Consider the following 27,229-nt stretch of genomic DNA (forward strand, 5'->3'; position numbering starts at 1 on the left):
GCTTTAGCTCCACAGCCCGGCTCCGGTGCAGGTCCAGGCCCACTACAGACCCCTGGGCCGGTTCCGGTCCGGTCCCGGTCCGGTCCTCCGTCCTGCGGAGGCCGGGCTCCGCCACTAGGCTTCCCCTCCGCCTATCACCGCCCTCCGCAGCTCGGAACCCGGAAGCAGCGGCGGCTTTGTTTTGTTTTGGTGGCCGGAGTTGGAGGAGGACGGCGGAGGTCCGGCCGGGACCAGAGATCTCTACTGGGGCAGAACCGCTCCGCTAAATGGGTCGAACCGAACCTGGGATGGACGATGACGGACCGGTAGCCGCCGCCTGTGACATGCCGAGTTTTATCAGCAGCCTGGAGGAGGGGAGGGCCAGACTGTCCCGCAACCCGCCCGCTGAAACTTCCTCCTCGGACGGTAAAGTTGAACCGGACCGTGTCAGCGGCTCCGAGTCCCGGATCTCGCTGGACGGAGGCAGCGGGGAACCGGAGGAGCAGGGCGGCGGGGAGCGGCGGGATGCGGAGGGCAACAACAACAACAACTGCAACGGCGGAGGGAGACGAGCAGGGCGGAGATACAGCGCCGTGGAGGTCCTGAGGAGGAACTTCGGGGAACCGAAGTCTCCGTCGCTGCGTTTCAGCTTCAACGGTCGGATGCAGAAACAAGAAAGCTCCGAAGGACGCGGAGACGGCGACGGTACTGACGGTAACGGGACCGAATGCGGAGAGTGTGAGAAGTCGGACGGAGAACCGGGCGGAGCGGGGACTAAAAACGAGCCAACCTCAGCGAGTTCTGCTGGTACCGGAGTTGATCCTGCCACCGGGTCGGACCGGAGCCGTCACCCCGGGGAGGGCGACCCCAGCTCGGACACTCTGGAGGAGTGTGTCGGTGCCAAGCAGCACGTTTACTGCACCGTCTACTGCATCGCGGCGGACGCTGAATTGTCACACCTTCGGGATGAACCGGACACAGAAACGGACCTGGAGACCGGACGGGAAGGGAGTCCAAGTCCCGAACCGGTTCTGTACACTCTGGAGGACCTGGTGGACCCGTTCGGGGACTTGTCCCACCGGCTGTACTTGGAGCAGGCCGGTGCGGGGACGGCGGTGCAGAGCTGCCGGGTGTGCCTGGAGGATAAAACCATCGCCTCCCTGCCCTGCTGCAGAAAGGCCGTATGTGACGGGTGTCTGAAGCTCTACGTCAGTTCCCAGGTGGGTGGGAGGGGAGCGCAATGTTTGTATTTAATTAAATATATTATTATTTAAATGTATAATAAATCAATAATATTAATTTAACATAATTATAGGGAATTAATCATTTTACACCTTATTTATGTTCTATCAATGAACCACAAAGACGATCAACTGAATATTTAATAGTAATAATTAATAATATAATAAATAGAGCAGATTATGTAAAGAATATGTCTTTTTATACTTAATCTACGAGGGGAGCACATGGGGACGTGGACCAGACCCATTATTGTGTGGTTATTTTGACTCTGTAGTGATTTTGCATCTTTTTGTGGAGATTTTGTGTTGAGTCTTTTTGATAATTTTGCCTGTTTTTAGGTGATTTTGCATCTTTTTGTGGTGATTGTGACTCTTTGTGCTGATCAGGTGTGTTTTTGTGGAGATTTTTGCATTTTTTTGTCATATTTTTGTGGTGATTTTTTCGTGTTTCTGTGGTCTTTTTTTAATCTTTGTGGTGAGTTTGCACATTTTCGTGCTAATTTTGGCTCCTTGTGGTGATTTTTGAGATTTTTTTGTGGTGATTTGACGACTTTGTGGTTTGTTTGCATCTTTCTATGATGATTTCACATAATTTTGTGAGTGCTTTTCCTCTTCGTAGTGATTCTGCATATTTTTGTGATAGTTTTGACTCCTTGTGGGGATTTTTTTTGTTGAGTCTTTTTTTGATAGTTTTGCGTGCGTTTATGATGATTTAGTGTCTTTTTGTGGTGATTTGACATATTTTTCTTGTGATTTTTATTAATTTTTGTGGTGATTTCACATCTTTCTGTGTTTTTTTAACCCTTTGCACTGATTTTTCATATTTTCGTTTTAATTTTGACTCCTTGTGGTGGTTTTGTGTCGAGTCTTTGATAATTTTGTCTGTTTTTATGGCGATTTCGTGTCTTTTTTCGGTGGTTTTGGCTCTTCTTCTTTGCCTTCTTCTCTGACAACCTGAATATTTTCAACCAGTGGTGATAAACAGGGTCGTGTCCAGAACCAGAACCAGCTGCTGGGTCCGTCAGCTGATGGTATATATTGTTATTTAGTGTATTATTATTACTATATCTGGATCTTCTCCATTCAGAAACAGGTTCTGGGAACTGCAGAGGCTGTTTCTCACCGTACATTTTAATGAAATAACATCAGAGCAGCATCTCCAGGTCTCCTCGTCTTGTGATAGAAACGTTTTCCTGTAAACCTGGGTCACATTCTGCACTAAAACACGAAGCCGTTTCCACAATAGCAGCCTCTTCTTTTCCTCTCCGGCTCTTTTAGAAACGTTTAGATAAAACGCTCATGTTCTTCTGTGCATTATTAAATCCACCGTCTTCCTCCAGACTCTTTCTCACACGTCCCTCTGAGTTTTACATGGAGTCAGCGAAGGCATCGTTAAAGTAAAAAACTACACACAGCAGGGAATAAATGTCTGCTCTGGGTTTTAGTGTGAAATATAATATTTTAAATTGAAGTTTCAGGTCAGTATTTCCTGTGGAATAGATTTAAAACATCTGGTGGAGGTTTATTAGAGCTGTAAATAATGATTACTTTGATTATTTTATTGATTATTGTTTGGTTTTTTTAAAATGCCAGTCAACATTTAGCAAATTATGTGTTCAAAAATTCAAGTTTTGGTCAATACTTGTAGAAAATTAAGCCACTAAATTGGACTTTTTTAAAAATTTACAAACAATTTAACAACAGCAACAATTTCATTTATCAATAAAATAGACTTGAACATTTCTGCACATATTAGTATTTCACGACAAAATACTAATAATTAGTGTTTCAAGATGAAATACTGCATATCTGAACACTCCTACATCTAATCTGCATTTTGGAGCTTTGAGCGAGTCATTTAAAGTAACTGAGTACATTTACTCAAGTATTGTACTTAACAAGTGATTTTCTACTATATAAGGTTCTAATTTACAATGATTTCCATCATTAATTACTCTATTTATTATGTTTATGATTGTTTATTTGGTCCATAAAATGTCTAATGACACACTTAAAACAATTATTTTCACATTCAATCAATCATTAAGACGGTTAATTGATTAAATGATAATTTGTTTGATCTCTAAAATGTCAGAAAATGGTGAAAAATGTCAATCAGTCCAAAAATATTCAGTTTACCGTCATATAGGAGGAAAGAAACCCAGAAAATATTCACATTTAAGAAGCTGGAATCAGAGAATTTAGACTTTTTTCTTTCAAAATGAATATCAGAATAGATTGCACCTGATCGATTGATTGATTATTTTTGCTAAGAATTACCGCACAATACTATCAAAATAGCAGCATTATATTCTAATGTAAAGATGAAAACCTGCTTCCAACATGATTTTATTAAAAAAAGAAACAAAAATGAGCGTAGAACAATTGAAGATAGAAAAACTGTAATAATGTGTGTGTATGTCGGGTTAAATTTACATTTTAATTAAAAGTAACTAAAAGCTAAATCATTTTCAGTTAGAAAATGATTTCTGTAACCAGTTTCTGACCGTTTTTAAAATTTTAAGGCAGTTTACTATCATCCAGGGCTTAAATTGGAGTTTCTCCGAGCTGCTAATTGAATTTTCTTTTTCAAATTTTGGTTTAAATTCGATTAATCGCTCGGCTCTAACAGGTGGAGAGTGTATCTGCAATGAATTCTGGGTAAATTAGTTTACCGATGAGCAGCTTCCTGTGTTGAATCCATTATAAAACAGGAGAGAAGTTTGTGCAGTGATGATTTACGCAGATACATCTAGGAAATGAATAATTGATGGATGAACGCTGCTTCCATTAATCTTCAGTAGAGTCTGCCTGCTGGAGCGCCACAGCTAAAGTGTTTCTGAATGGATTTTTTATTTTTTTTGGTCTGAGATGCTCCCAGTCAGCTTTTTTCCCTCATAATCCCAGTTTTAATGTATTCTGAGCCTTGTGCATTGGAAGAAATTGCGCTTTTTCGTCTCTGCTACTGTGATCCGCTTTAATCTGTGCAGATAGAACAGCGTTTATCAGCCGCTTTTTATCTGCAGTTGTCGTTGCTTTTACAACACAGCAGGAATAATGGCAGCGAGACGAGCAGATCCTCTGATAAGGGTCGTGTAAACTATCCTGTGTAGGTGGAATTTTTCTCTCCGTTAATGCGCTGCAGGCTGGTTTTAGCACAGAGGCCTGATGTTAACCCTCAGTAGCTTCAGTTAGAGCGGTGTCAGGACGGATCTCAGTCTGTGGTAAATGGAACACTCTGGATTTTATGCAGTTTGTCCTGCAGGTAGATGTGTTTTACAGGAGGATAAAAGGTACTGGTTTGGTCATAATCATGTTCTTATAAAAGGGATTAAACCAGCAACTTGTAGCCTCCATTAACCAAGGCGATAATATTGGAGTTATTGGAAAACTTTAAGCCTTAAATATAGAAATTTAAATGCACTTATGAACAGCTTTTTGGAGCTTACTGGATAACAGTCAAGCTGTTTTACTTTAAGGCCACCTAACCTGTTTATGTCCACTGTTCTGCCTAAAAGCATCTTCCATTTATGTTCCTGTGACCAGATAACGAATGTTACTGGTAAAGGTGGCTATTGTTTATTCATTACTTTAGCTAACTATCCCCACTGCCTATCTGCTACCTTTAGCTATTTGAATAGTTTATTTGTTAGTTTTAGGCACGCCAACTGTTTATCCATCACTGTTAGCTAACTGGCTAAAGTATCAAACTGTTTGTCCATTGCTTTAAGCTAACTATTTAAACAGTTTCTTTGTCAATCTTAGCTAACTATATCAACCTTTTATTTGTTTCTTTTAGCTAACTGGTAAAGCTACTTAATAGTTTTTGCTTTAGTTTTACGTAGTGTCTACAGATACGGATCCGTACGCGTAGCCTGTGGCCTACAGATACGGCACTTTCCATTTGCTTCTTTAATTCTCGCTGCCTGAAATACCCCAGCGCCCCCTATCGAGTGGCCATTTTCATGGCAAACAGGACTTCCATGTCGATATGAACTGGCTTGTGCTCTATATACATGTGTCTCTACTGCATTCACTATAATTACACCCGCTGTCTTTGGCCAGTTATTTAAAAAGTAATAAAGATGAATGAGATCGCTGCGGTGTAGAAAGGTTTATAATAGAGTATTGTATGTATTTCAGTAGATCTATGTCATGGTTAAAGTTATATAACAGCTGTATACATACAAACAAAATCACGGCATGAAACAATGGCAATTTATATGTCATATATGCCCTATATCTGTACCTCTAGTACAGATGCTATGGGTACGGGTCCGTACCTCTAGCATCAATCTTAGTTTTAGCTAACTGTTTAAAGTAGTAAACTGTGTCTGGTTATTTAAACAGTTTATCGGTTTATCTATGTCAAATCTTTATCCATTACTGGTAGCTAACTGACTAAAGTAGCGAATGTTTATTCATTACTGGTAGCTAACTGGCTAAAGTAGCGAACTGTTTATCCATTAGTTTTAGCTAACTAGCTAAAGTAGCGAGCTGTTTATCCATTACTGCTAGCTAACTGGCTAAAGTAGCAAACTGTTTATCCATTAGTTTTAGCTAACTGGCTAAAGTAGCGAATGTTTATCCATTACTGATAGCTAACTGGCTAAAGTAACGAACTGTTTATCCATTAGTTTTAGCTAACTGGCTAAATAGCGAATGTTTATCCATTACTGGTAGCTAACTGGCTAAAGTAGTGAATTGTTTATCCATTAGTTTTAGCTAACTGGCTAAAGTAGCGAGCTGTTTATCCATTACTGGTAGCTAACTGGCTAAAGTAGCGAATGTTTATCCATTACTGATAGCTAACTGGCTAAAGTAGCAAATTGTTTATCCATTACTGATAGCTAACTGGCTAAATAGCGAATGTTTATCCATTACTGGTAGCTAACTGGCTAAAGTAGCAAACTGTTTATCCATTAGTTTTAGCTAACTGGCTAAAGTAGCGAGCTGTTTATCCATTACTGGTAGCTAACTGGCTAAACTAATGAGCTGTTTATCCATTACTGGTCGCGAGCTGGCTCGAGTAACGAACTTATCCATTACAGTTAGCTAAATGTTAACAGTAGTGAGCTGTTGATCCATTGCTGTCAGCTAACTATTTTAACAGTTTTGGCCTGTTTTTAACTACATTTTGCTAAATAATAAAAGTAGTAAAAGGTTTATTCATTACTTTAAGCTACTAAACAGTCTAATTAACAATTTTAGCTGTCAAGTGTTCATCTGCTTTAGCTAACTAAACAGTTTATTCAATTTTACCTATCTTAGCTAGATAACAGTTAAAAGTATTATACTCTTGATCAATTTCTTTAAGCTAACTTTAATTTTAGCTAACTATTGCAACTGTTCATGTGTTTCTTTTAGTAACTGTTAAAAGTAGTGACCTGCGTAAACTTTGCTAACAATTCACTAGCTAATTTTTAGCTAGCTATGGCAACTGTTGATGTATTTCTTCTTGCTAACTGCTAAAGTGTGTGAACTCTTTTCCCATGTCTTTTAGCTAACTGTTTAAAATCTTCACTCATTGCTTTCTAGTAGCAGCAGGTATTTAGGTGGCACAGCTGACTCTGTTTATTGGTTATACCGTAAAAATTAGCATCGCATCAACATGTCAAACAGCTTTGACTGAACTTAAAGTCACTATTGTCTTGAAATAACCACCAGCCTTTTGTGAGGTTCGTTGTTTAACAAACATTAATCATGTTCATGACTCAATGCTGTCTTTTGTTTCATAAAATAGAGAATGCTGCATGGTTGCTATAGTGTTTTTTTGCTAAAAAGTTGTTTTAATTGAGTTTTTTTAACCCTGAGCTGAGGGAATCCCTGAGTAAAGTTACTTAAAGTTTGTGGCTGGACTCTGTGAAGCTAATCTGGCAGGTTTTCGGTAATCTGTGGATTCGCCCCTGAGCTCAGAACAACGTCCTGCTTTCTAACAGTGAACAAAGGCCGCCACGTTATAAACAGACCACACGGTAACAGTATGATGGAGACAACCAGTAAAACCAGTCCAGCTCTGGTCATCACTGACTGGTATTGTGGCAACAATAACAACAGCTCGGTGTCTGCAGAGGATCCATTTTCATCATCATGTAAGCGGCCTTTAGGCGGTGTTTGTGTTGTGAAGGATTCTGGGTGTAACGCCGTCACAGCTCGGAGCTATTGTTGTTTTTTCTGACTAAACGCTGGATTGTGTGTCGTTTTAACTGGTCTCACAGGCTTTAAATGGGCTTACAGCGAAGGGAGAAAATATGAAACGAGGAAAAGAATTCCCTCAGAGGAAACAAAGACTAGAAATGAGCTAGGCATAAAATGAAACAGGAGAGTAATAGTACCTGTGTTACGTATTCTGTCAAACATACACTGCAGCAACAGAAATCAGATCCTCTCAAAGAGTCGAAACCATCCCAAAAAAGTTGCAAAATCACCTTTAAAGAGAAAACATTTTCACAAAATCAAATCAGCACAAAAAGATGCAAATTCAGAACAAAAAAGATGCAAAATAATGAAAAAAACATGCAAAATAACCGTACAACATGCAAATAAACCACAAAAGGTTGCAACATATCCACAAAAAAACAAATCCTCAAGAAGAGTCAAAACAACACAAGAAATGCAATTTTACAACAAGATGATGCAAAATCGCCGTAGTCGCAAAATTGCTAAAAAAAAAAACGCTAAATGAACATTTAAAGAGGTTTTGTGGTTATTTTGACTTAGTGTAGGGACTTTACATCTTATTGTGGAATGGAGGTTAAAACTAGATAAATGAAGGTTTAAAGTAGACAAATGAAGCTTAAAACAGATAATGGAGTAAAGGACGTGGGTTTCTGTTTTGGTCCAGCAGCTTTATTTACCTCAGAGAGCAGCTGGAGTCGGTAAATGTTTGTGTAGCTGAGGTCAGTTAGCGACCAGACGCTGCAGATACGTCCAATCACTCTTATTGATTCCCACAAACTAATAGTCTGTGTGTGTCTGTGTGTGTGTGATCCACATTGACGTCACTCTGCTCCTCCCTGCTTCTGTTCTCTGGTTAATTATTTACTGACTTCTATTAGAGAGTAAATCAGAGGAACACAACATAGAAACACAACAAACACAGAGTTCAGACGTGGAGCATCTTCAGTCGGAGCATTAGAGTTTTTCACAGATTTTAATAAAAGAGATCTCGTCTAACATCACATCTTGTTGAGTCTTCATGATAATTTTGCCTCGTTTTATGGTGGTTTAGAGTCTTTTGTGTTCATTTTGAGACTTTCTGTGGTGATTTTGTGTCATTATGGTGTGTTTTTTATGGTGGTTTAGAGTCATTTTGTGGTGGTTTTGTGTTCATTTAGATTTTTTTTGTGGTGGTTTTGAGTCTTTTTGTGTTAATTTTGAGTCATTTTGTGTTAATTTTGGGTCTTTTGTGTTAATTTTAAGTCGTTTTGTGTTCATTTTTAATTTTAAGTCTTTTTGTGTTAATTTTGAGTCTTTTTGTGTTAATTATGAGTCCTTTTGTGGTGGTACTGACTCTTTGTGGGGATCTGCCGTGTTTTCGCCGTGATTTTATGTCTTGTTATGGTGGTTTTCAGTCTTTTTGTGTTAATTTTGAGTCTTTTTTGGTGATTTTGTGTCTTTTTGTGTTAATTTTGAGTCTTTTTTTGGTGGTTTTGTGTCTTTTTTTTGTTAATTTCGAGTATTTTTTGTTAATTTTGAGTGTTTTGTGTTAAATTTGAGTCTTTTTTGTTAATTTTGTGTTATTTTGTTTTAATTTTGAGTCTTTTTGTGTTAATTTTGAGTCTGTGTTAATTTTGAGTCTTTTTTGTTAATTTTTGAGTCTTTTTGTGTTAAATTTGAGTCTTTTTTGTTAATTTTGAGCTTTTTGTGTTAATTTTGAGTCTTTTTTTGTTAATTTTGTGTTATTTTGTTTTAATTTTGAGTCTTTTTGTCGTGGTTTTGACTCTTTGTGAGGAACTAGCATGGTTTTCTGGCTAATTTTGCACCTTTTTATGGAAATTTTATATCTTTGCAGTAATTGTGCCTATTTCTATGGTAATACCACAGTTTCTTGTGGTGATTTTGTCACTTTGAGGCATATTTTTGTTTGTGTATATTTTAGATTTTGCAACTTTTCTGGGTGTGTATTGATGCTTTCGTGGGGATTTCACAACGTTGACTTTTTGTTTCATGGTGCTTTCGTGTGTTTTTGTGGTTATTTTGGCTCTTAGTGGTTATTTTGTGTCTTTTTTTTCTCTTTGCAGCCTTATTACTATAAATACATTCAAAGACAACATGAAAAATGAGTATTTGATCGTATGAAATCATCTGAACCTCGGTTTATTCACAGACTGTAAACATGTGAACTCACCAGTGAGCGTTCCTGAACCAAACACCTGTGTGATGTTCCTTCAGGTGCGCGTGGCCAAAGCTCTGATCAGCTGTCCCATCCCGGAGTGCAGCGGCAGCCTGGATGAAGCTCTGGTGGTTTCTCATCTGGTTCCTGAGGACGTGGCCAAATACCACTACTTCCTGGAGCTCAGCCAGCTGGACTCCAGCACCAAACCCTGTCCTCAGTGCAGCCACTTCACCTCCCTGAAGACCCACAACCAGAACCAGAACCAGAACCAGAACCAGAACCGCTCCGAGCACAAGTACAAGGTGAGTCCTGACGACGTTCTGCAGGAATGAAGAGATGCAGCTGCAGGAATCGTGTGGGAAACGAAACACGTTAGTCTGAACCCCAAGTTGTTTCTGGGTCAATTAGAGCTGAATTTTGAGACTGTTTGTACTCATTTCATCGCTTTTTATGGTGATTTTGCACCTTTTTGTTGTGATTTTCACCAAATTTTATGGTAATTTCATGTCTTTACGTGGTGATTTTGAGACTTTTTATGGTAATTTCACAACTTTTTGTGCTAATTTTACCTAATGTTATGGCTATTTCTTGATTATTTGTGGTGATTTTGAGACTTTTGTGATGATTTTACATAATTTTATGGTAATTTCATGACTTTTTGTGGTGATTTTGAGACTTTTGTGATGATTTTACATAATTTTATGGTAATTTCAAGACTTTTTGTGGTGATTTTGAGACTTTTGTAGGGATTTCACGCCTTTTTGCTGTGATTTTATGTCATTTTATGTTAATTTTGCATCTGTTTGTGGTGATTTTGAGACTTTTCATGCTGAATTCACATCTTTTGTTGTGATTTTACCTTATTTCACGTGTTTTTGTGTGGATTTTACACCTTTTTGTGGTGATATTGAGACTTTTTATAGTTATTTCACATCTTTTTGTGGTGATTTTACCTTATTTTATGGTTGTTTCACAACTTTTTGTGGTGATTTTGAGACTTTTGTGATGGTTTTACACAATTTTATGGTAATTTCACACCTTTTTGTGGTGATATTGAGACTTTTTATAGTTATTTCACATCTTTTTGTGGTGATTTTACCTAATTTTATGGTAATTTCACACCTTTTTGTGGTGACATTGAGACTTTTTATTGTTATTTCACATCTTTTTGTGGTGATTTTAAGAGTTTTTGTGTTTCTTTCACATCTTTTTGTGGTGATTTTGAGACGTTTTGTGGAAAGTACACGTTGTTGTTACCTCACTTTAATGTAACTTCCCAACTTTCTGTGGTAACTTTGACCTTTCGTAGTGATTTGTATGATTTTATGACCATTTTGACTTCTTGTGGTGATTTTGCATTGAGTATCTTTGATAATTTTGCCTGTTTTTATGATTTTTTGTCCTTTTTTTGTGGTGGCTTTGACTCTTTGCGAGGATCTCACGTCTTTTTGTGGTGTCTTTGCATCTTTTTGTCATCTTGTGTGATGATAGTTCGGTGCCGTATAAACCAACTTGTTTTAATCTTTATTTTTGTTCTGTATTTTCTTCAGATCCAGTGTAGCAACTGCCAGTTCGTGTGGTGCTTTAAATGCCACGCTCCCTGGCACAACGGCCTGAAATGCCGCGACTACAGGAAAGGAGACAAGCTGCTACGAACCTGGGCGAGCGTCATCGAGCACGGCCAGAGGAACGCCCAGAAGTGTCCAGAGTGTAAGGTGAGATGCTAGACGTGTGCAGCTTTAGGGCGGATGGATGCAGGTTAAGAGACGGATGACGGATGGATGCAGGGATGTAAAGTGCAGGGAGATCTGCAAGACAGAAATGATAAATGGCATCGTTAGGGCTTTTCAAAACAAACAAAAACTGAAGCTATTCACTGGAAATCTCTGATTTTTTGTCACCTGACTGCTGGTCACAGCTGAGTCACTCTTAACTTCACAGATGTGTCAAAGAGTGCAGAATTTTTACTTTTTCACAAAATCTGTTTAGGTCAATGTTTACATTTTTAAATGAGACAAATGAGACATGTAGAGTGATTTTGATTAAATACCACCATTTTTAGGTTAGATCTGGCAAATTTTCCAGATGAAAAAGGTCTGTCAGAAAGTAGAAAATCCAACATTTCCTCCTGTTCAGTTTCTTGCTCTGGTTGTTAGTGTCATTTTTGTGTCTTTTAGTGTCATTTAATCTCATTTCTGTGTCATTTTTGCATCTTTCCCTGCCATTGTTGCATCTTTTAGTGTCATTTTTGCATCTTTTAGTGTAATTTTTGCGTCCTTTAGTTTCATTTTTGTGTCTCTATGTCATTTTTGCATCTTTTATTGTCATTTTTGCGTCTTTTAGTTTCATTTTTGTGTCTCTTTGTGTCATTTTTGCATCTTTTATTGTCATTTTTGCATCTTTTAGTGTCATTTTTGCGTCTTTTAGTGTCATTTAGTGTCATTAGTGTCATTTTTGCATCTTTTATTGTCATTTTTGCATATTTTATTGTCATTTTTGCATCTTTTAGTGTCATTTTTGCGTCATTTAGTGTCATTAGTGTCATTTTTGCATCTTTTATTGTCATTTTTGCATATTTTATTGTCATTTTTGCATCTTTTAGTGTCATTTTTGCATCTTTTAGTGTCATTTAGTGTCATTAGTGTCATTTTTGCATCTTTTATTGTCATTTTTGCATCTTTTATTGTCATTTTTGCATCATTTAGTGTCATTTTTTGTGTCTCTTTGTGTCATTTTCATTTCATTTTTGAATGTATTCTTTTCCAAAAAATGGGAATTATTTTTTCTGTGGATTTTTTAAATGAGACATGTAGAATAACATGAATTTGATGAAATATCACAATTTTAAACTTAGATTTTGTTAATTTTCTGGATGAAAATGAAAGCCATGCAGGATCTTTTTTCAGTTTCTTGCTCTGATAAATGGTGTCATTTTGAGTCAGGAGACGCAGATTTTTCATTTTAAAGTATCGAGGAGTATTTTTTTCTGTATTTTTTTCAAATGGCACACGTAGAATAAAGTGACTTCAATGAATTATCACAGTTTTAAGCTTAGACTTAGTTAAATTTTGTGACAGAAATAGTTCAAGTAACATCTCAAAGTTTAAAATCTGACATTTCCTTTCAGTTTTTCAAGTTTCTTTCCCATTAATGGCGTCATTTTATGTTTTGTAGAAGATAAGTCGTCTTGAAAGTTGTGCTCAGAAGGCAGAGAAGGTTTTGATGAAATGACGTCTCTGCTGCACAGAGTCAGATCTGCTGCACTCTGATCGTCATCGAGCAGCCCGCTTCTTATCTCACAGCCTCATTACGGCCAAGCTAGACATAAATTAAGCTAATTACCGGTACAGTTTGCTCACAGCAGCAAACATTCTCCATCTGTGTCCGTCACGTTTGTGCTCTGGAAGCAGGAGGAGGTTGGACAGACTGGAGTCGAGCTGCGTTTAGCCGCAAAAAGAGTCTGAAGCTGCTGAACTTAAAACTGCAGCAGTCGTTCAGTACGTCACCAACAGATGCTGAGCTGGAAGTCTGACAGAACAGAAACTTCTGATAGCGTTGTTTTAACTCTGAGGCTAAAGTCCTGCAGCTCTGTGGAAACACGACGACATGCAGAAGGAAGCAAGACGTACGAAAATGATTATTTGTTTTGCAAAATTGTAAAAAAAAACACTTGTGTTAAAATGTAACAGAAGCAAAAATAGCATGAAAAGATGACGCTCAGAGAAATGACATAAAAAGACAAAAATGATGCAACTTACACAATAATGACACTAAAAGATGCAAAAATGACAATAAGACACAAAACTGATGCTAAAAAATGCAAAAATGACAAAAGTTGTACAAAAAGACACTAAAAAACACAAATGACTCTAAATGACACAAAATATACGAAAATGACACAAAAATAACATTCAGAGATGCAAAAACACCACAAAAATGACACTAACACTCAAAAATTACACAAAAAGACACAACAATGACACTAAAAGACACAAAGACACACAGAAATGACACTAAAACATACAGAGATGCAAAAATGACAGTAAAAGACATAAAAAGACACAAAAGTGATACAAAATGACACTAAAATTCACAAAAAAACACAAAAATGACAATAAATGACAAAAATGACACAAAAGACACAATCCTTCACACTTCTTCCCTTTCATCTGTTTTTTTTCAGACCTAACCGATCTGCCTCCTTCCTTTTCCTTCCTCTCGTTTCCATGTTTTCAGACCTAACCGAGCTGCCTCCTTCCTTTTCCTTCCTCTCGTTTCCATGTTTTCAGACCTAACCGAGCTGCCTCCTTCCTTTTCCTTCCTCTCGTTTCCATGTTTTCAGACCTAACCGAGCTGCCTCCTTCCTTTTCCTTCCTCTCGTTTCCATGTTTTCAGACCTAACCGAGCTGCCTCCTTCCTTTTCCTTCCTCTCGTTTCTATTTTTCAGACCTAACCGATCTGCCTCCTTCCTTTTCCTTCCTCTCGTTTCCATGTTTTCAGACCTAACCGATCTGCCTCCTTCCTTTTCCTTCCTCTCGTTTCCATGTTTTCAGACCTAACCGAGCTGCCTCCTTCCTTTTCCTTCCTCTCGTTTCCATGTTTTCAGACCTAACCGATCTGCCTCCTTCCTTTTCCTTCCTCTCGTTTCCATGTTTTCAGACCTAACCGATCTGCCTCCTTCCTTTTCCTTCCTCTCGTTTCCATGTTTTCAGACCTAACCGAGCTGCCTCCTTCCTTTTCCTTCCTCTCGTTTCCATGTTTTCAGACCTAACCGAGCTGCCTCCTTCCTTTTCCTTCCTCTCGTTTCCATGTTTTCAGACCTAACCGAGCTGCCTCCTTCCTTTTCCTTCCTCTCGTTTCCATGTTTTCAGACCTAACCGATCTGCCTCCTTCCTTTTCCTTCCTCTCGTTTCCATGTTTTCAGACCTAACCGATCTGCCTCCTTCCTTTTCCTTCCTCTCGTTTCCATGTTTTCAGACCTAACCGATCTGCCTCCTTCCTTTTCCTTCCTCTCGTTTCCATGTTTTCAGACCTAACCGAGCTGCCTCCTTCCTTTTCCTTCCTCTCGTTTCCATGTTTTCAGACCTAACCGAGCTGCCTCCTTCCTTTTCCTTCCTCTCGTTTCCATGTTTTCAGACCTAACCGATCTGCCTCCTTCCTTTTCCTTCCTCTCGTTTCCATGTTTTCAGACCTAACCGATCTGCCTCCTTCCTTTTCCTTCCTCTCGTTTCCATGTTTTCAGACCTAACCGAGCTGCCTCCTTCCTTTTCCTTCCTCTCGTTTCCATGTTTTCAGACCTAACCGATCTGCCTCCTTCCTTTTCCTTCCTCTCGTTTCCATGTTTTCAGACCTAACCGATCTGCCTCCTTCCTTTTCCTTCCTCTCGTTTCCATATTTTCAGACCTAACCGAGCTGCCTCCTTCCTTTTTCTTCCTCTCGTTTCCATATTTTCAGACCTAACCGAGCTGCCTCCTTCCTTTCCTTCCTCTCGTTTCCATGTTTTCAGACCTAACCGAGCTGCCTCCTTCCTTTTCCTTCCTCTCGTTTCCATGTTTTCAGACCTAACGATCTGCCTCCTTCCTTTTCCTTCCTCTCGTTTCCATGTTTTCAGACCTAACCGATCTGCCTCCTTCCTTTTCCTTCCTCTCGTTTCCATATTTTCAGACCTAAACGATCTGCCTCCTTCCTTTTCCTTCCTCTCGTTTCCATGTTTTCAGACCTAACCGAGCTGCCTCCTTCCTTTTTCTTCCTCTCGTTTCCATGTTTTCAGACCTAACCGAGCTGCCTCCTTCCTTTCCTTCCTCTCGTTTCCATGTTTTCAGACCTAACCGAGCTGCCTCCTTCCTTTTCCTTCCTCTCGTTTCCATGTTTTCAGACCTAACCGAGCTGCCTCCTTCCTTTTCCTTCCTCTCGTTTCCATGTTTTCAGACCTAACCGAGCTGCCTCCTTCCTTTTCCTTCCTCTCGTTCCCATATTTTCAGACCTAACCGAGCTGCCTCCTTCCTTTTTCTTCCTCTCGTTTCCATATTTTCAGACCTAACCGATCTGCCTCCTTCCTCTCGTCTCTTTCAGATCCACATCCAGAGAACAGAGGGCTGTGATCACATGACCTGTACTCAGTGTAACACCAACTTCTGTTACCGCTGTGGAGAACGATACCGACACCTCAGGTTGGGTCTTTATTCCCTCTCCTCTCCTCCTCTGTAGCTCGTTTCGTTCTGCCGTCTTCATCCTGGATTTTATGTCCAGGTTTTTCGGCGACCACACGTCCAACCTGAGCGTGTTCGGCTGCAAATATCGCTACCTGCCGGATAAACCTCACCTGAGACGCTTCATCAGAGGCTCCGTCTGCGGTCAGTTCTGTCACTTTCTGCCTTTCCTTTTCTCTTTTAGTGTCTTTTTTCTTTTTTGCGTGTCAGTGTTGCTTCCTTTAATGTGTTTTTGCATTTTTCAGTGTAATTTTTGCTTGTTTTGTGTTATTTTTGTGTCTTGTGTCATTTTGCTTCTTTCATTTCATTGTTTTGCTTCTTTTGTGTCTTTTTTGCCTTTTAGTGTCATTTTTGCGTCTTTTTGTGTCATTGTTGCTTCTTTTAATGTCTTTTTGCATTTTTCAGTTTCATTTTTGTGTTTTTGTGTCATTTTTGTGTCATTTTTGTTTCTTTTAGTGTCTTTTTTGCATCTTTCAGTGTCATTTTTTCTTCATTTAAGTGTCATTTTTGCATCTTTTTGTGTCCGTTTGGGTTGTTTTTGCATCTTTTAGTGTCCTTTTTCCGTCTTTCAGTGTCATTTCATGTCATTTGTTTTAAAGCTGCCTCTTATTCCACGTTTTCCTCTGTTTCAGTTCAGTCCAGCTTCAGCCGTTGAAGGTCAACTAGCTTTTATAGACGGTGGCAGACTTCTCCAGATTTGCATCTTTGTCATTTTGACTCCTTTACTGTTTAATTTGGAGCGCCAAACTCTGGTTCTGTCTTTGGTTAATCAGCACCGAACAGCCTGGAAACACAGAAGTAACAGAACCTGAAAACAGCCACAGCTGGGATGTGACGTGTTGCACTTCCTGTTTGTGTTTGTGCAGCCTCCAAGGTTCTGATCGCTCCGGTGGTCCTCCTGCTGGTCGTGGTGCTCGGAGCTCTGGCACTCGTCATAGGTAACACCAGAGTGCTTTATTCCACTTTACCAGACGTTTGCATGTGAAATGAAGGTAAAACTGACCCTGTTAAACAATTCAGAAGCCGTATTTGGACTTATGTAGTGTTCCCTGGCTGTTTTCATGTGGAATAAAGTTTTACAAATGACTCTAACAGACCATGCAGAACCTAGAAGCTGTTCTGATGACTCTCTTTGGTCGTTTTCAGGGTTGGTCGTTTTCCCGGTTTACTACGTCTGCAAGAGGAGGAAGAAGCAGCAGCGAACCCGAGGATCCGGACGATGGATTTGACGACCAAAAGACGGAAACCTTCCTCAGGGAGCCGGAGTCGTCGCTAAACTCAGACTTTTATTCTGGCGGGGACGTTTCAGGCAGGAAACAGGAAGTGGAGCCGGGATTATTCCTCTTATTGTTGCACATTATCCAGATTATTTATGTGTCGCTGCTGCTTGGAAGGAGGTTTGAACCTGAGGGAGGAGGATTTTCTCTCTTTTTAACAACATTTAGCCCCCGATTTATTCAGCAGAACGAACAGAAAACACAAACTGAGCGTCACTCCTTCTTTTTAATCCAGAATCAGGGGTTAAAAAAAATGTGTTTTCAAGAGTTTGAGAGTTAAAATAATGAAACACAATCACTAGAAGACAAATCTAATAAAATACAAAGAAAAAGATGCAAATGGAAATATTTTTGGGGAAAGTTCTGTTAAACATGGAGGCAAAGACTCCCTAAAAACCTTAAAACCAAAGATAAAAATCGACAAATCAAATCTAAAACGCTTTAATTCTGAATCTGACATTAAACAAAAACAATAACTCATTTTTCTGCACATAAGAATTTATGTTCAAGTCAAAAAACATTAAAGAAATGAAGAAACGGGACACAAATTTAGATTAAAATGAGATTGTGATCTGGACAATTTTTTAAATCAATTTGTAAGAATTTCAATCAGTTTGATCAGTTTTTGAATCTTTTTCGACAATGTTTAAATCAATTCATGTGAGTTTGAAGACATTTTGGTCACTTTAGAAGAGTTTCAGGTCAGTTTGGACAAATTTGGAGTACTTCTAAATGGATTTAAGGTCATTTTCATCCATTTTTTGTCATTTTAAATGAGTTTTAGGTCATTTTTGGTCAATTTTTCAGTCATTTTAAATTGGTTTTTAATTATTTTTGATCAGTTTTGAAGTCATTTTACGTGAGATTCAGTCATTTTGGTCAATTTTTAATAACTTCAAGTGAGTTTTAAGACAGTTTGGACCATTTTGAAATGACTTTAAAGTAATTTTGGTCCATTTTTAGTCACTTTAAAAGAGTTTCAAGTAACTTTGGACAATTTTTGAGTGATGTTTAAATTAATTTTTAGTCATTTTGGTCCACTTTTAGTAATTTTAAATGAGTTTTACTCATTGTGAATCATTTTTTACTTATTTTAAATGAACTCAAGTCATTTTAGACAATTTTTGCTTCACTTTGAAAGAGTTTCTGTGATTTGAGTCATTTTAAATTAATTTTTAGTCATTTTGGTCTATTTTTTAATCAATTTGTGTGCGTTTGATGTCATATTGGACCATTTTTGAGTCATTTTGGTCAATTTCTGAGTCATTTTGAATTAATTTTAATAATTTAAGTTTTTGAGTAATTTTCAATTAATTTTATTCATTTTGGTCAATCTTTGAATTTTCTTTTTACTATTATAAGTCAGTTTCAGTGAATTTCAGGTCAATTTGGTCCATTTTTAGTCTCTTTAAATCAGAGTGATTTTAGGCAGATGTTGAGCGATCGTGTACACATCTGGATTTTGTAATTAAAGTCTGACTGTTCAGGTTTGACCAAAATGTAAATATATAAGAAAAATGAAAATGAGGTCTAAATAAAATTCAGTCAGATTTTATTATCACTATTTTCTGCAAATTTATCAACACAAAGAAGCTTCCTGGTCTCATGAAAATCCGTTTTTCCTCATTTTCTATTAAAAACTTGAGCATGAACTCTGAGAAGAAGCCGTTTTTTGTCTGTTTAGGTCATAAATTAGTCATGAAATTACACTTTTTGGGTTCTTTATTGGATTTAAAAAGAACGAATGACGCTCAGATCAGCAGAAAATTCAGTTTACGTCACTTTAAACACAGAATGTAGCTCAGAACACTGGTCGGGTTTATCTTCCAGGAGTCATTAAAGCTGCTGGTCGAGCCGCTAGACTTTATTTTTCGTTGCCAAGTTGTGCAGCAGCTGGTGAGGAAAACAGAAACCAAAACGGGACGAAGCCATGGAGACGAAAAGACGACTGAGTAGTGAAGATTTCCTCAAAAAAAATTAACTTTTATGGGGAGTGACGTGAATAAAAGGTAGATATTTGATGATTTTTTGGATAAAAGTGACTCAGATTCTTCCCAGAAGGTTTGAAAATCAGAATTTTTAGCCCCTTTTAGTTCCATTTTTTATTTTTTCCTCTCAGCGTGTCGTTCTGTCGCTGCATCGTGAAAACAAAGAAGAAACAAAACAAAGCGCTGAACGAGTCGCTCTCATTGTTCTGCCGTCGACCGGAGGGTTTATTATGATTGTTGTTGCTGCTTTACCAAAGAGCTGAACAGGGTTTGATCAGCTTCAGGTCTGCTTGCTTTGATTTGGAGCTTTTTAACACTTTATTCCAACCTGCTACTTCCAGATCTTCAGTTTCAGCTTCATTTTTCTGCTCAGATCACAGAAGTTCCTGCAGTTTAACAAATTAAACAAATCTTTACATGAAGTATTTTCACATCTCAGCCCGAATGAAAGGAAACAGAAATCAGCCACCTGAAACCTGAGGCTAGTTAGTCATAGCTCCACAGCTGGATTCTTTTCTTCCACAAACATCTGGAGGTTCTCTAATCAGCAGACGACTCCTCCAATAAAACGGACCAGTTTTTAGGCGTTGCAAGCATTTTTTTTATGTCGTTTGGATCCATTTTAAGTCTTTGTGGGCTATTTTTGACAAATTTTCTATAAATTTCATTTCATTTTCGACAATTTTTAAGTCATTTTAACGAGCTTAAATTCATTTTTGACCATTATTGAGTCAATTTAATGAGTTTCAAGTCATATTGTGATCATTTTTGACTCATTTTCAGTGAGTTTCAATTGTTTTTGACAATATTTGAGTCATTCCATATGATTTTCAAGTCATTCTGTTCAATTTTGAGTCATTTTTTAATAATTCCTAATGAATTTCAAGTCATAATGGACAATTTTAAGTCATTCCAAATGAGTTCCAAGTCATTTTGGTCAACTCTGAGTCATTTTGGAACACTTTTGAGTCACTTTTGTGAGTCATAATGGATAATTTTTGATTCACTTTGAGTTTCAAGTCATGATGGACAATTTGTAAGTCGTTTTAAATGAGCTTCAGTCATTTTTTAATCATTTCAAATAAGTTTCAAGTCATTTTGGACCATGTTTCAGTCATTTTTAATGAGTTTCAAACCATTCTTGACAATTTGTGAGTCATAATGTGTGAATTTCAAGGACACTCCTGAGTCATTTTGACCTTTTTTGGGGTCTTTTTGCCTTTACTATAGCGAACAGTGGAGATAGAGACGGGAAATGTGGGTAGAAAGTGGAATGACTTGCAGTAAATGGATATGGGCTGGCCAATATAACTCCTGTTTATGGGTCCCATGCTCAGCTAGCTGACCTACCTGGATGCAAACTTTTGACCATTTTCGAGTAAATTTTGATGAACTTCAAGTCTTTTTTTAACATTTTTGAGTCAATTTTAAGTAGTTTTTAAGTAAAGTTTAAATGAGTTTCAAGTCATAATAGACCATTTTTCGTCATTTTGAATGAGTTTGAGTCATTTTTGATGAATTTCAATCATTTCACCACTTTTTCTTTTATAATTCCAAATGAGTTTCAAGTCCTTCAGTCAAATTTGAGTCATTCTGGATGGATTTCACGTCACAATGAACAATTTTTTAATGAGTTTTAAGTCTTTTTGAGTCATTCCAAATGAATTCCAGGTCATTTTGGTCCTTTCGAGTCATTCTGGACAACTTTTCAGTCATTTGGACAAGTTTCTAGTAATTTCAGAGATCCATGCAGGTTTTCTGAGTCTGCCATCAACAGGTTTCACTTTCTGCTGTTATTCTGGACGTCCTGCCGTCTGTCTGCCTCCATCCTCACAGAGAAAGTCAGACTCTCACATGGAAACGAACCAGTGGATTAATAAGTGGGTGATGAGGTCGGACAGCAGACATCCTGGATGCAGACCTCTAATGCAGTTAGCTAAATGTCCATTCCAGGAGGCTAATTTCTGTGTTTAGCTCCATCCATCCATTCATTTCTCTTGGTGGCAGCAGACTTATCCGGTCGTTCAGACCTTTCTCTCCTCACCAACATTTTTCCTGAGGTGTTCCCAGGCCAGAAGAGATATGGAGTTCCTAGAAAACCTCTAGTTTGTGCTTCAATCTTTAGTATAAAGGCCTATCCTGTAACGATTCCCCTAGTATATACGATTTTGTGCCAAGAGTTTGGTCTGTTTGGAGTCAGAGGTGGTTTAATTCGACTGATGTTTAGAGTCATGCGCTGTAGTCAAATATCGTCCAGGAAGCATCTTAATTTGATGTTGAACATTTGAACTGGCTGCTTTTGACACAAAGGAGCAGCAGCTCTACTCCAAACATGCTATCTTTGACAAATTTTGACTGCTAGTATCTGTAACGTCATCCTTTAGGCCGCTAATCGGAGTCTAAAGCTGTATTCAAAGGTAAACAGTCGAACAGTGACATACTTTTTAGCTCCCTTTTCACCAAAACTACCCCAAAACCTGCCAGTGGGTTAAAAATGCATCTTTGTCTTTAGAAATTCTCCAAAATGACACCATTTATCAACCAGAAACTGTAGTTTTTGGATTTTTAACATGTGTGGTGTTAAAACGTTTAAGACCCCAAAACGTTTGGAGTCTCTTTGGACATTTTTTTGCATTTTGGACCTTTTTTAAGTCATTCATATGAGTTTAAAGTCATTTTGGTCTTTTTATAAAGTCCTTTTTAATGGGTTTCAAGTCATTTTGCACAATTTCCAGTCAGTTTGACCATCTTCTGAGTCATTTTGGATGAGTTTCAGGTCATTTTGTAGTGTCATCTTCCATTTAAATCAGCTCCTTGTAAAAATTTTTTTAAAAAAAATCTATGTATAAGCCAAAAATGTATTTTATGAAAATTACTGTTTTTCATTTAAAAATCTCCTAAAATGAAACCATTTGCACCGGATTCTGTAATTTAAAAAATATCCAGAGATTTTGAACATTCCTGAAACTTTTCCTGTGGACTAAGACGAAACATTTGCTCGTTTCTTTTATTAGTTTACTGCAAAAATCTGTTTTCTTTGTGAAACTGCCGGAAGCTAATGCTAAAGTAATGCTAAGCTAACGAACCTGAAGCGTGCATCATTAGATAAAGCCACAACAGAGACGTTATTTGGAAACACAGCAGGTTGGAATAAACCAGAATTCATTCCCTCTTATAAAGTCTGCTTCACTGATCCTTCATCCTCCTGCTGTCCTTATTTTTTTCTGTTTTACTGCCGCCTGGTGGCCGTTTCTCCTCGGTTGTCCGTCTGGAGACGTGGACGGACTCAGAAAACCACCATCTGAGGCACCAAAACAAAAGTATGGGAAGCTTCTCTGAGGTTCTGGTGTTTCAGGACGGGTTTACGGAAACGTTTTAATGCAGAAAAGAGCTCAGCGCGGTACAGAAGGAACACGATGGAGCTTCAACCTGCAGCAGGACGAACGTTTGGAGCTTCATGCATGTCGTTAGCTTCATCCAGAACATGTTCCAGCATCCCGGAGCTCATAAACAGTGACTCTGCACATACGAAGCTCCTCAGAGATCCTGTTAGACGCTGGTTTCAGCAGCAGCAGAAGAAATCTCCGGGTTCGAGTCGCTCTCAGGGAGTTAATGTTCATCATCAGAGCCGCTTCCTGACACCCGCTGCTGCCTAGCAACCGAGTTTAAAACCAGGAAGTGGAAGCAGAGATCAAAACGTCTTCGAGACGTTGCGTTTTCCCGACGTGCAGTGAACGCAGCACGGAGGAAACGAAGACTAGAACACATGTATGGAACTGAATGTGAGTTAAAGACACTGATCTGCTTGAAAATGTTCACATGCATCATGTAGAGGCGAGTTTTAGCTGCTGCCACACTGAGCTCACTTTTATCTGACTGATAATCAGCTGACAGTAAAAATGGACGGTATGCTTCATATTTTAATCCTCTGAACCCAAAAAGACATCTTTACCTTAATAATGATTAAAAAAAACACCCAGCACCATTTATCAACCAGAAACCACAAAAACAGAAAGAATTCTTTGCATTTTGGACCATTTTTGAGCCATTTGTATGAAGTTAATTCAGCTCCTTATCAAAAACCTAAAACCAAATTTAAACCAAATTTAAGCCAAAAATCTAAAATATTTCATGAAAATCACCGTCCTTCATTCAAAACTACCCCAAACCCTGCCAGTGGTTTAAAAAAGCAACTTTATCTTTGAAAATTCTCAAAACTGACCCATTTATCAACCAGGAACTATTGAAACTGAAGAAAAACGTCTCATTTTCAACTTTTCCACATCGCTTGAGCTCATCATGACATGATTTTCCCCAGAAACTTGCCAAATCTAAGCCTTAAATCATGATGTTTTCATATAATATGAAGCTAACTATATTAATTTAAATATTGTCCAAAAATAAACCGTTAATTCTCCAATGAAAAAACTAAAAAAACGAACCCGTTGGCCACTATTGTGAAGCCGTGACTCGCTCTGATTTACAGTAGTTGTTTGCTTTTTTAAATTAAAAGAATCACATTATTTTTTATTATTATTGCAGTTTGATCCTCAGTTCGTGCCCACTTTTCATCGAAAATATACAGAAAAAGATACAGATTTTGATTATTCTTGTAACGTTTGTGGTGGTGTTTCCACAGAGAATGACTGAGACGAGGATGTAAATAAATTAAAAATATAAATAATTATTTATCCCTAATGTAGTTTTCTCTCATGTCGGTAACACTGGTGGACTTTTCGAAAAAAAAAATTAGCGTTGAGTTCAGTTTTTTCCCCTATTTTTATGAAGCAAATAATCAAAGAAATTCAACTTTTCTTGGTTCTTTTTGCGCTTTTCTGTCGTTCTATCGCACAGAAGACATTTCTGAGCAGAAAACAGGTTCAGAAGGTTAAATTATGAGTAAAATTTGAATGAATTCACCATTTTTTTGTTTTGTTTTTGTTTTCAGATGAGCCTGCCTTCTACACCGATCAGCCACAACATTAAAACCACTTAAAATATAAAGTAGATAACATCAGTAATGTTGTTTAAAGGCAACGTTCTGCTGAGAAACTTTAATTTTTACATCCATGTGGACACATTTCTTGACATCAAAATATTTCTGCAGACGACAATCTGCCCTAACAAACCTTAAAAACCCATCAGAGGACTCCTTCAGAGCGCTTTTAATCCATGTTTTTGACAGTTCTAAATTGTTTTAGACGCAGAAAATTGACTTTTTTAATGTCGTGGCTGGTTGGTTTAATCTATTTCGGTGACATTTTGTCCCAAAACCTCCTGCTGAATGTCTTTTTACCACCACTAACATGATTTTTCCATCAATCATGACCAGAAAATGAACAAAAAGCAGCTTTAAATTGAAGTAAAAACACCCAATATCAAGTCAAAGTCAGCTTTTCCTCTGGATTTGCATTCATGAATGAGTTTTTCAGGTTTTAATTATTTATAATTTATCACTATTTGGTCTCAATGTTAGTTTTTTTCACCCTTAAATGCACAAATCTGCCCACTGAGGTGATGTTTAGATGCCATTTAGAGGGTTTTTTCTTGTTGTACAGCGAGTTATTTTTGCTCTATTAATTATTTTAGCCAATTATTTTCCTTTTTTCTGGGGCGTATCGGCTGGCTGATGCCTCCAGGTCGTTTTATTTCTATAAAAAATCCCACTAATGATGGAGTAAATGGTGCCTTCACACGGATCAGATTATCAGTTTGTGGCTGCAGAAATCGCACTGTACGACTTAGAATAAACAATAAAACGTCATGTTAATGTAAATTATGTGGAACTACTGCTGGATATATCGATGGATTTTAACACCGACGCTCATTCAGGAACTTTGTTTTCTGATAAATCTGTATTTTAAAGCTTCGGATTGAGTCCAGGAATCCAAAATGTCCATTCATACTCAGTTTTTTGGACAGGTTTTGCTGTTTTGGACCATTTCTGAGTCATTTATATGAATCTGACGTCATGTTTGACTAAATTTGAGTCATTTTGAGTCAGTTTTAAGTCATTTTGGACTGTTTTTAGTCACTTTGAATGAAGTTCAAGTAATGTTTGACCATATTTTTCATGTCATCTTCCATTTAGATCAGCTCTTTGTCAAAAAATGTAACCAAATTTAAGCCAAAAATCAAAAATGTTTGATGAAAATCACATTTTTTCATTAAAAAATTCTCCAAAACTACCCCAAAAACCTCAATAAAATGCGACTTTATCTTTATTAATTCTCCAAAATGGCACTATTTATCAACCAGAAATTGTAAAATCAGAAATAATTTTTGGATTTTTAAGATGTGTGGTGTTCCCCAAGAAAGTTTTAAGTCTTTTCGTACAGGTTTTGCCATTTTGGACCATTTTTAATCATTTTGGGCCACTTTTGAGTAATTTTAGACCATTTTTGAGTCATTTACATCAGTTTCAAGTCATTTTTTTACCATTTCTGAGTCATTTTAAATCAGTTTAAAGTCATTTTGGACAATTTTAGTCACTTTGAATGAAGTTCAAGTAATGTTTGACCATATTTTAGCCATTTTAAATTAATTTCCTGTCACTTTGGACAATTTTTGAATCATTTTGGACAATTGTTGAGTCCGTTTGTATGAGTTTCAAGTAATTCTGGAGTGTTATCTTCCATTTATTTCAGCGTCTTGTCAAAAAATGTCACCAAATTTTAGTCAGAAAACAAAATACTTTATTAAAATCACCTTTTTCCATTTAAAAGTTCTCCAAAACTACTCCCAAATCTGTCAATGAGTTAAAAACTCATCTTTATCTTTAATAATTTTCTAAAATGACACCATTTATCAACCAGAAACTGTAAAAACAGAAAATATTCACTTTAACTTCACTCTGCATTGAAACAAAGAAGCACTTTTTGATTCCTTCTGTCTGTGATTAAACCAAAAACTCGCTTCATTTCCACTCAGGATGCCGCTTCGTTTGGGTTTTTCAGAGTTAAATTCTTCCACCTGCTGCCGCCGTCGAAGAAAATCAAGCTGCTGAAGTTATTATCGCTCACGTATTCAGGCACAAACACTGTTTTCATCTGAGGTTTGATGGAGAATAAACAGACTGAAATGCCAAATGTGCTGCTGTGACTCTTTTATTTGACAGTAGTTCATGGAAACAGCAGCTTCTCTTGTTTTTTATGAACATGAGGGTTTTTCTCTGCAGCTGTGATGCAGCTTCATGTCAGCAGGGGTCACTAGAGCGTCACAGGAGGCAAAGAGCAACCACAGCCTTTATTTTCCTTTAATGTGAGCAAAACTACACTTTAAAGTAACATAAGAAAGCGAATATTACAGCCATAACTAAGGCTACATGGAGGATTACTGATGTAAAAATTAATAAAGTACAAATAAATGATGGAAAAGTTATACAAAAGCAAATTATTTTGTCATTTAGTATTAATTAGTTATCATCACTAATTATTGTCAGTGTTTAGTGCTGCACACAAATAAATAAATTAATAATATGTAAAATATCTAAAATAATACCTTAGAAAAATAGATCCAGTTAAAAGTGGAAATAATAATTATAATAATAATAATAAAGAAGGAGACGAAAAAGTAAATAAGAATAATGAGAATAAAAAAATCACAAATATTTAAAATAATCATAATCATAAAAAATAACTACCAAATAATGCTAAGAAGAGGAAGTAACACTATTAAAATAATATGAAGCGGGAGGATGCAAAAATAAGAATTAGTGGCAAGAAAAAGAAAAATGAAAAAAATAATGCTAATATTTGCAAGTAAAAAATAAGTAGAATAAATAATAGTAATAAGAAAAATAATAATAAGAAAAAACAACAAAATAAAAAATAAGAAAATGAAATGAAATTTCAAAAATAATTAAAATAGAAATAATAAAGAAGTAAATAAGAAATAAATACTAAAAATTGATTATATTTTAGAAAGAATTTTCTAAAAAAATTAACATTAAGAAGAAGTAGAAGTAAAAATAAGAATAAAAAATAATAAGGATGGCAAAAACAATAATAATAATAATGAAGAAGAAAATAAAAAATAATTATGATAATAGCAAAAATGTTTAAGAAAGAAGTAATTTTAAGAAGTAGAGGCAAAAATAGGACAAAAATAATAAGAACAACAACAACTAATAAGAAGAAAATAAAAAAAACTGAATAATGATTATAATATTTGGTCAGAAGTAAAAAAAAAATAACAT

At 37.2% G+C, this 27,229-nt stretch overlaps 1 protein-coding gene and 1 long non-coding RNA gene across 17 annotated transcripts; one reads left to right on the forward strand and one right to left on the reverse strand.

Moving 5' to 3' along the window:
* rnf217 (ring finger protein 217) lies at positions 1 to 26,120 on the forward strand. The gene is made up of 7 exons (XM_022214408.2): positions 1 to 1,199; positions 9,615 to 9,860; positions 11,109 to 11,273; positions 15,631 to 15,728; positions 15,808 to 15,911; positions 16,634 to 16,705; positions 16,914 to 26,120. Exons 1-7 carry the CDS (start codon positions 267 to 269, stop codon positions 16,994 to 16,996), a joined length of 1,701 nt encoding a protein of 566 aa, XP_022070100.2. The 5' UTR covers positions 1 to 266; the 3' UTR covers positions 16,997 to 26,120.
* On the reverse strand, positions 13,723 to 15,618 carry LOC127530280 (uncharacterized). 16 transcript variants are annotated; one of them, XR_007936756.1, is made up of 5 exons: positions 15,383 to 15,618; positions 15,172 to 15,224; positions 15,067 to 15,119; positions 14,008 to 14,855; positions 13,723 to 13,955 (listed from the first exon to the last, which is right to left on the reverse strand). It is a non-coding gene; the product is annotated as an uncharacterized LOC127530280 (long non-coding RNA). The 16 variants fall into 16 exon arrangements; XR_007936752.1 differs by lacking the exon at positions 15,067 to 15,119 and having other exon boundaries at positions 14,008 to 14,961; positions 15,436 to 15,618; XR_007936753.1 differs by lacking the exon at positions 15,172 to 15,224.
* Positions 26,121 to 27,229: the final 1,109 nt, after the last annotated feature.

Source organism: Acanthochromis polyacanthus, chromosome 16, assembly GCF_021347895.1.
Source record: "Acanthochromis polyacanthus isolate Apoly-LR-REF ecotype Palm Island chromosome 16, KAUST_Apoly_ChrSc, whole genome shotgun sequence".
In the NCBI taxonomy this organism is placed as follows: Eukaryota; Metazoa; Chordata; class Actinopteri; family Pomacentridae; genus Acanthochromis; species Acanthochromis polyacanthus.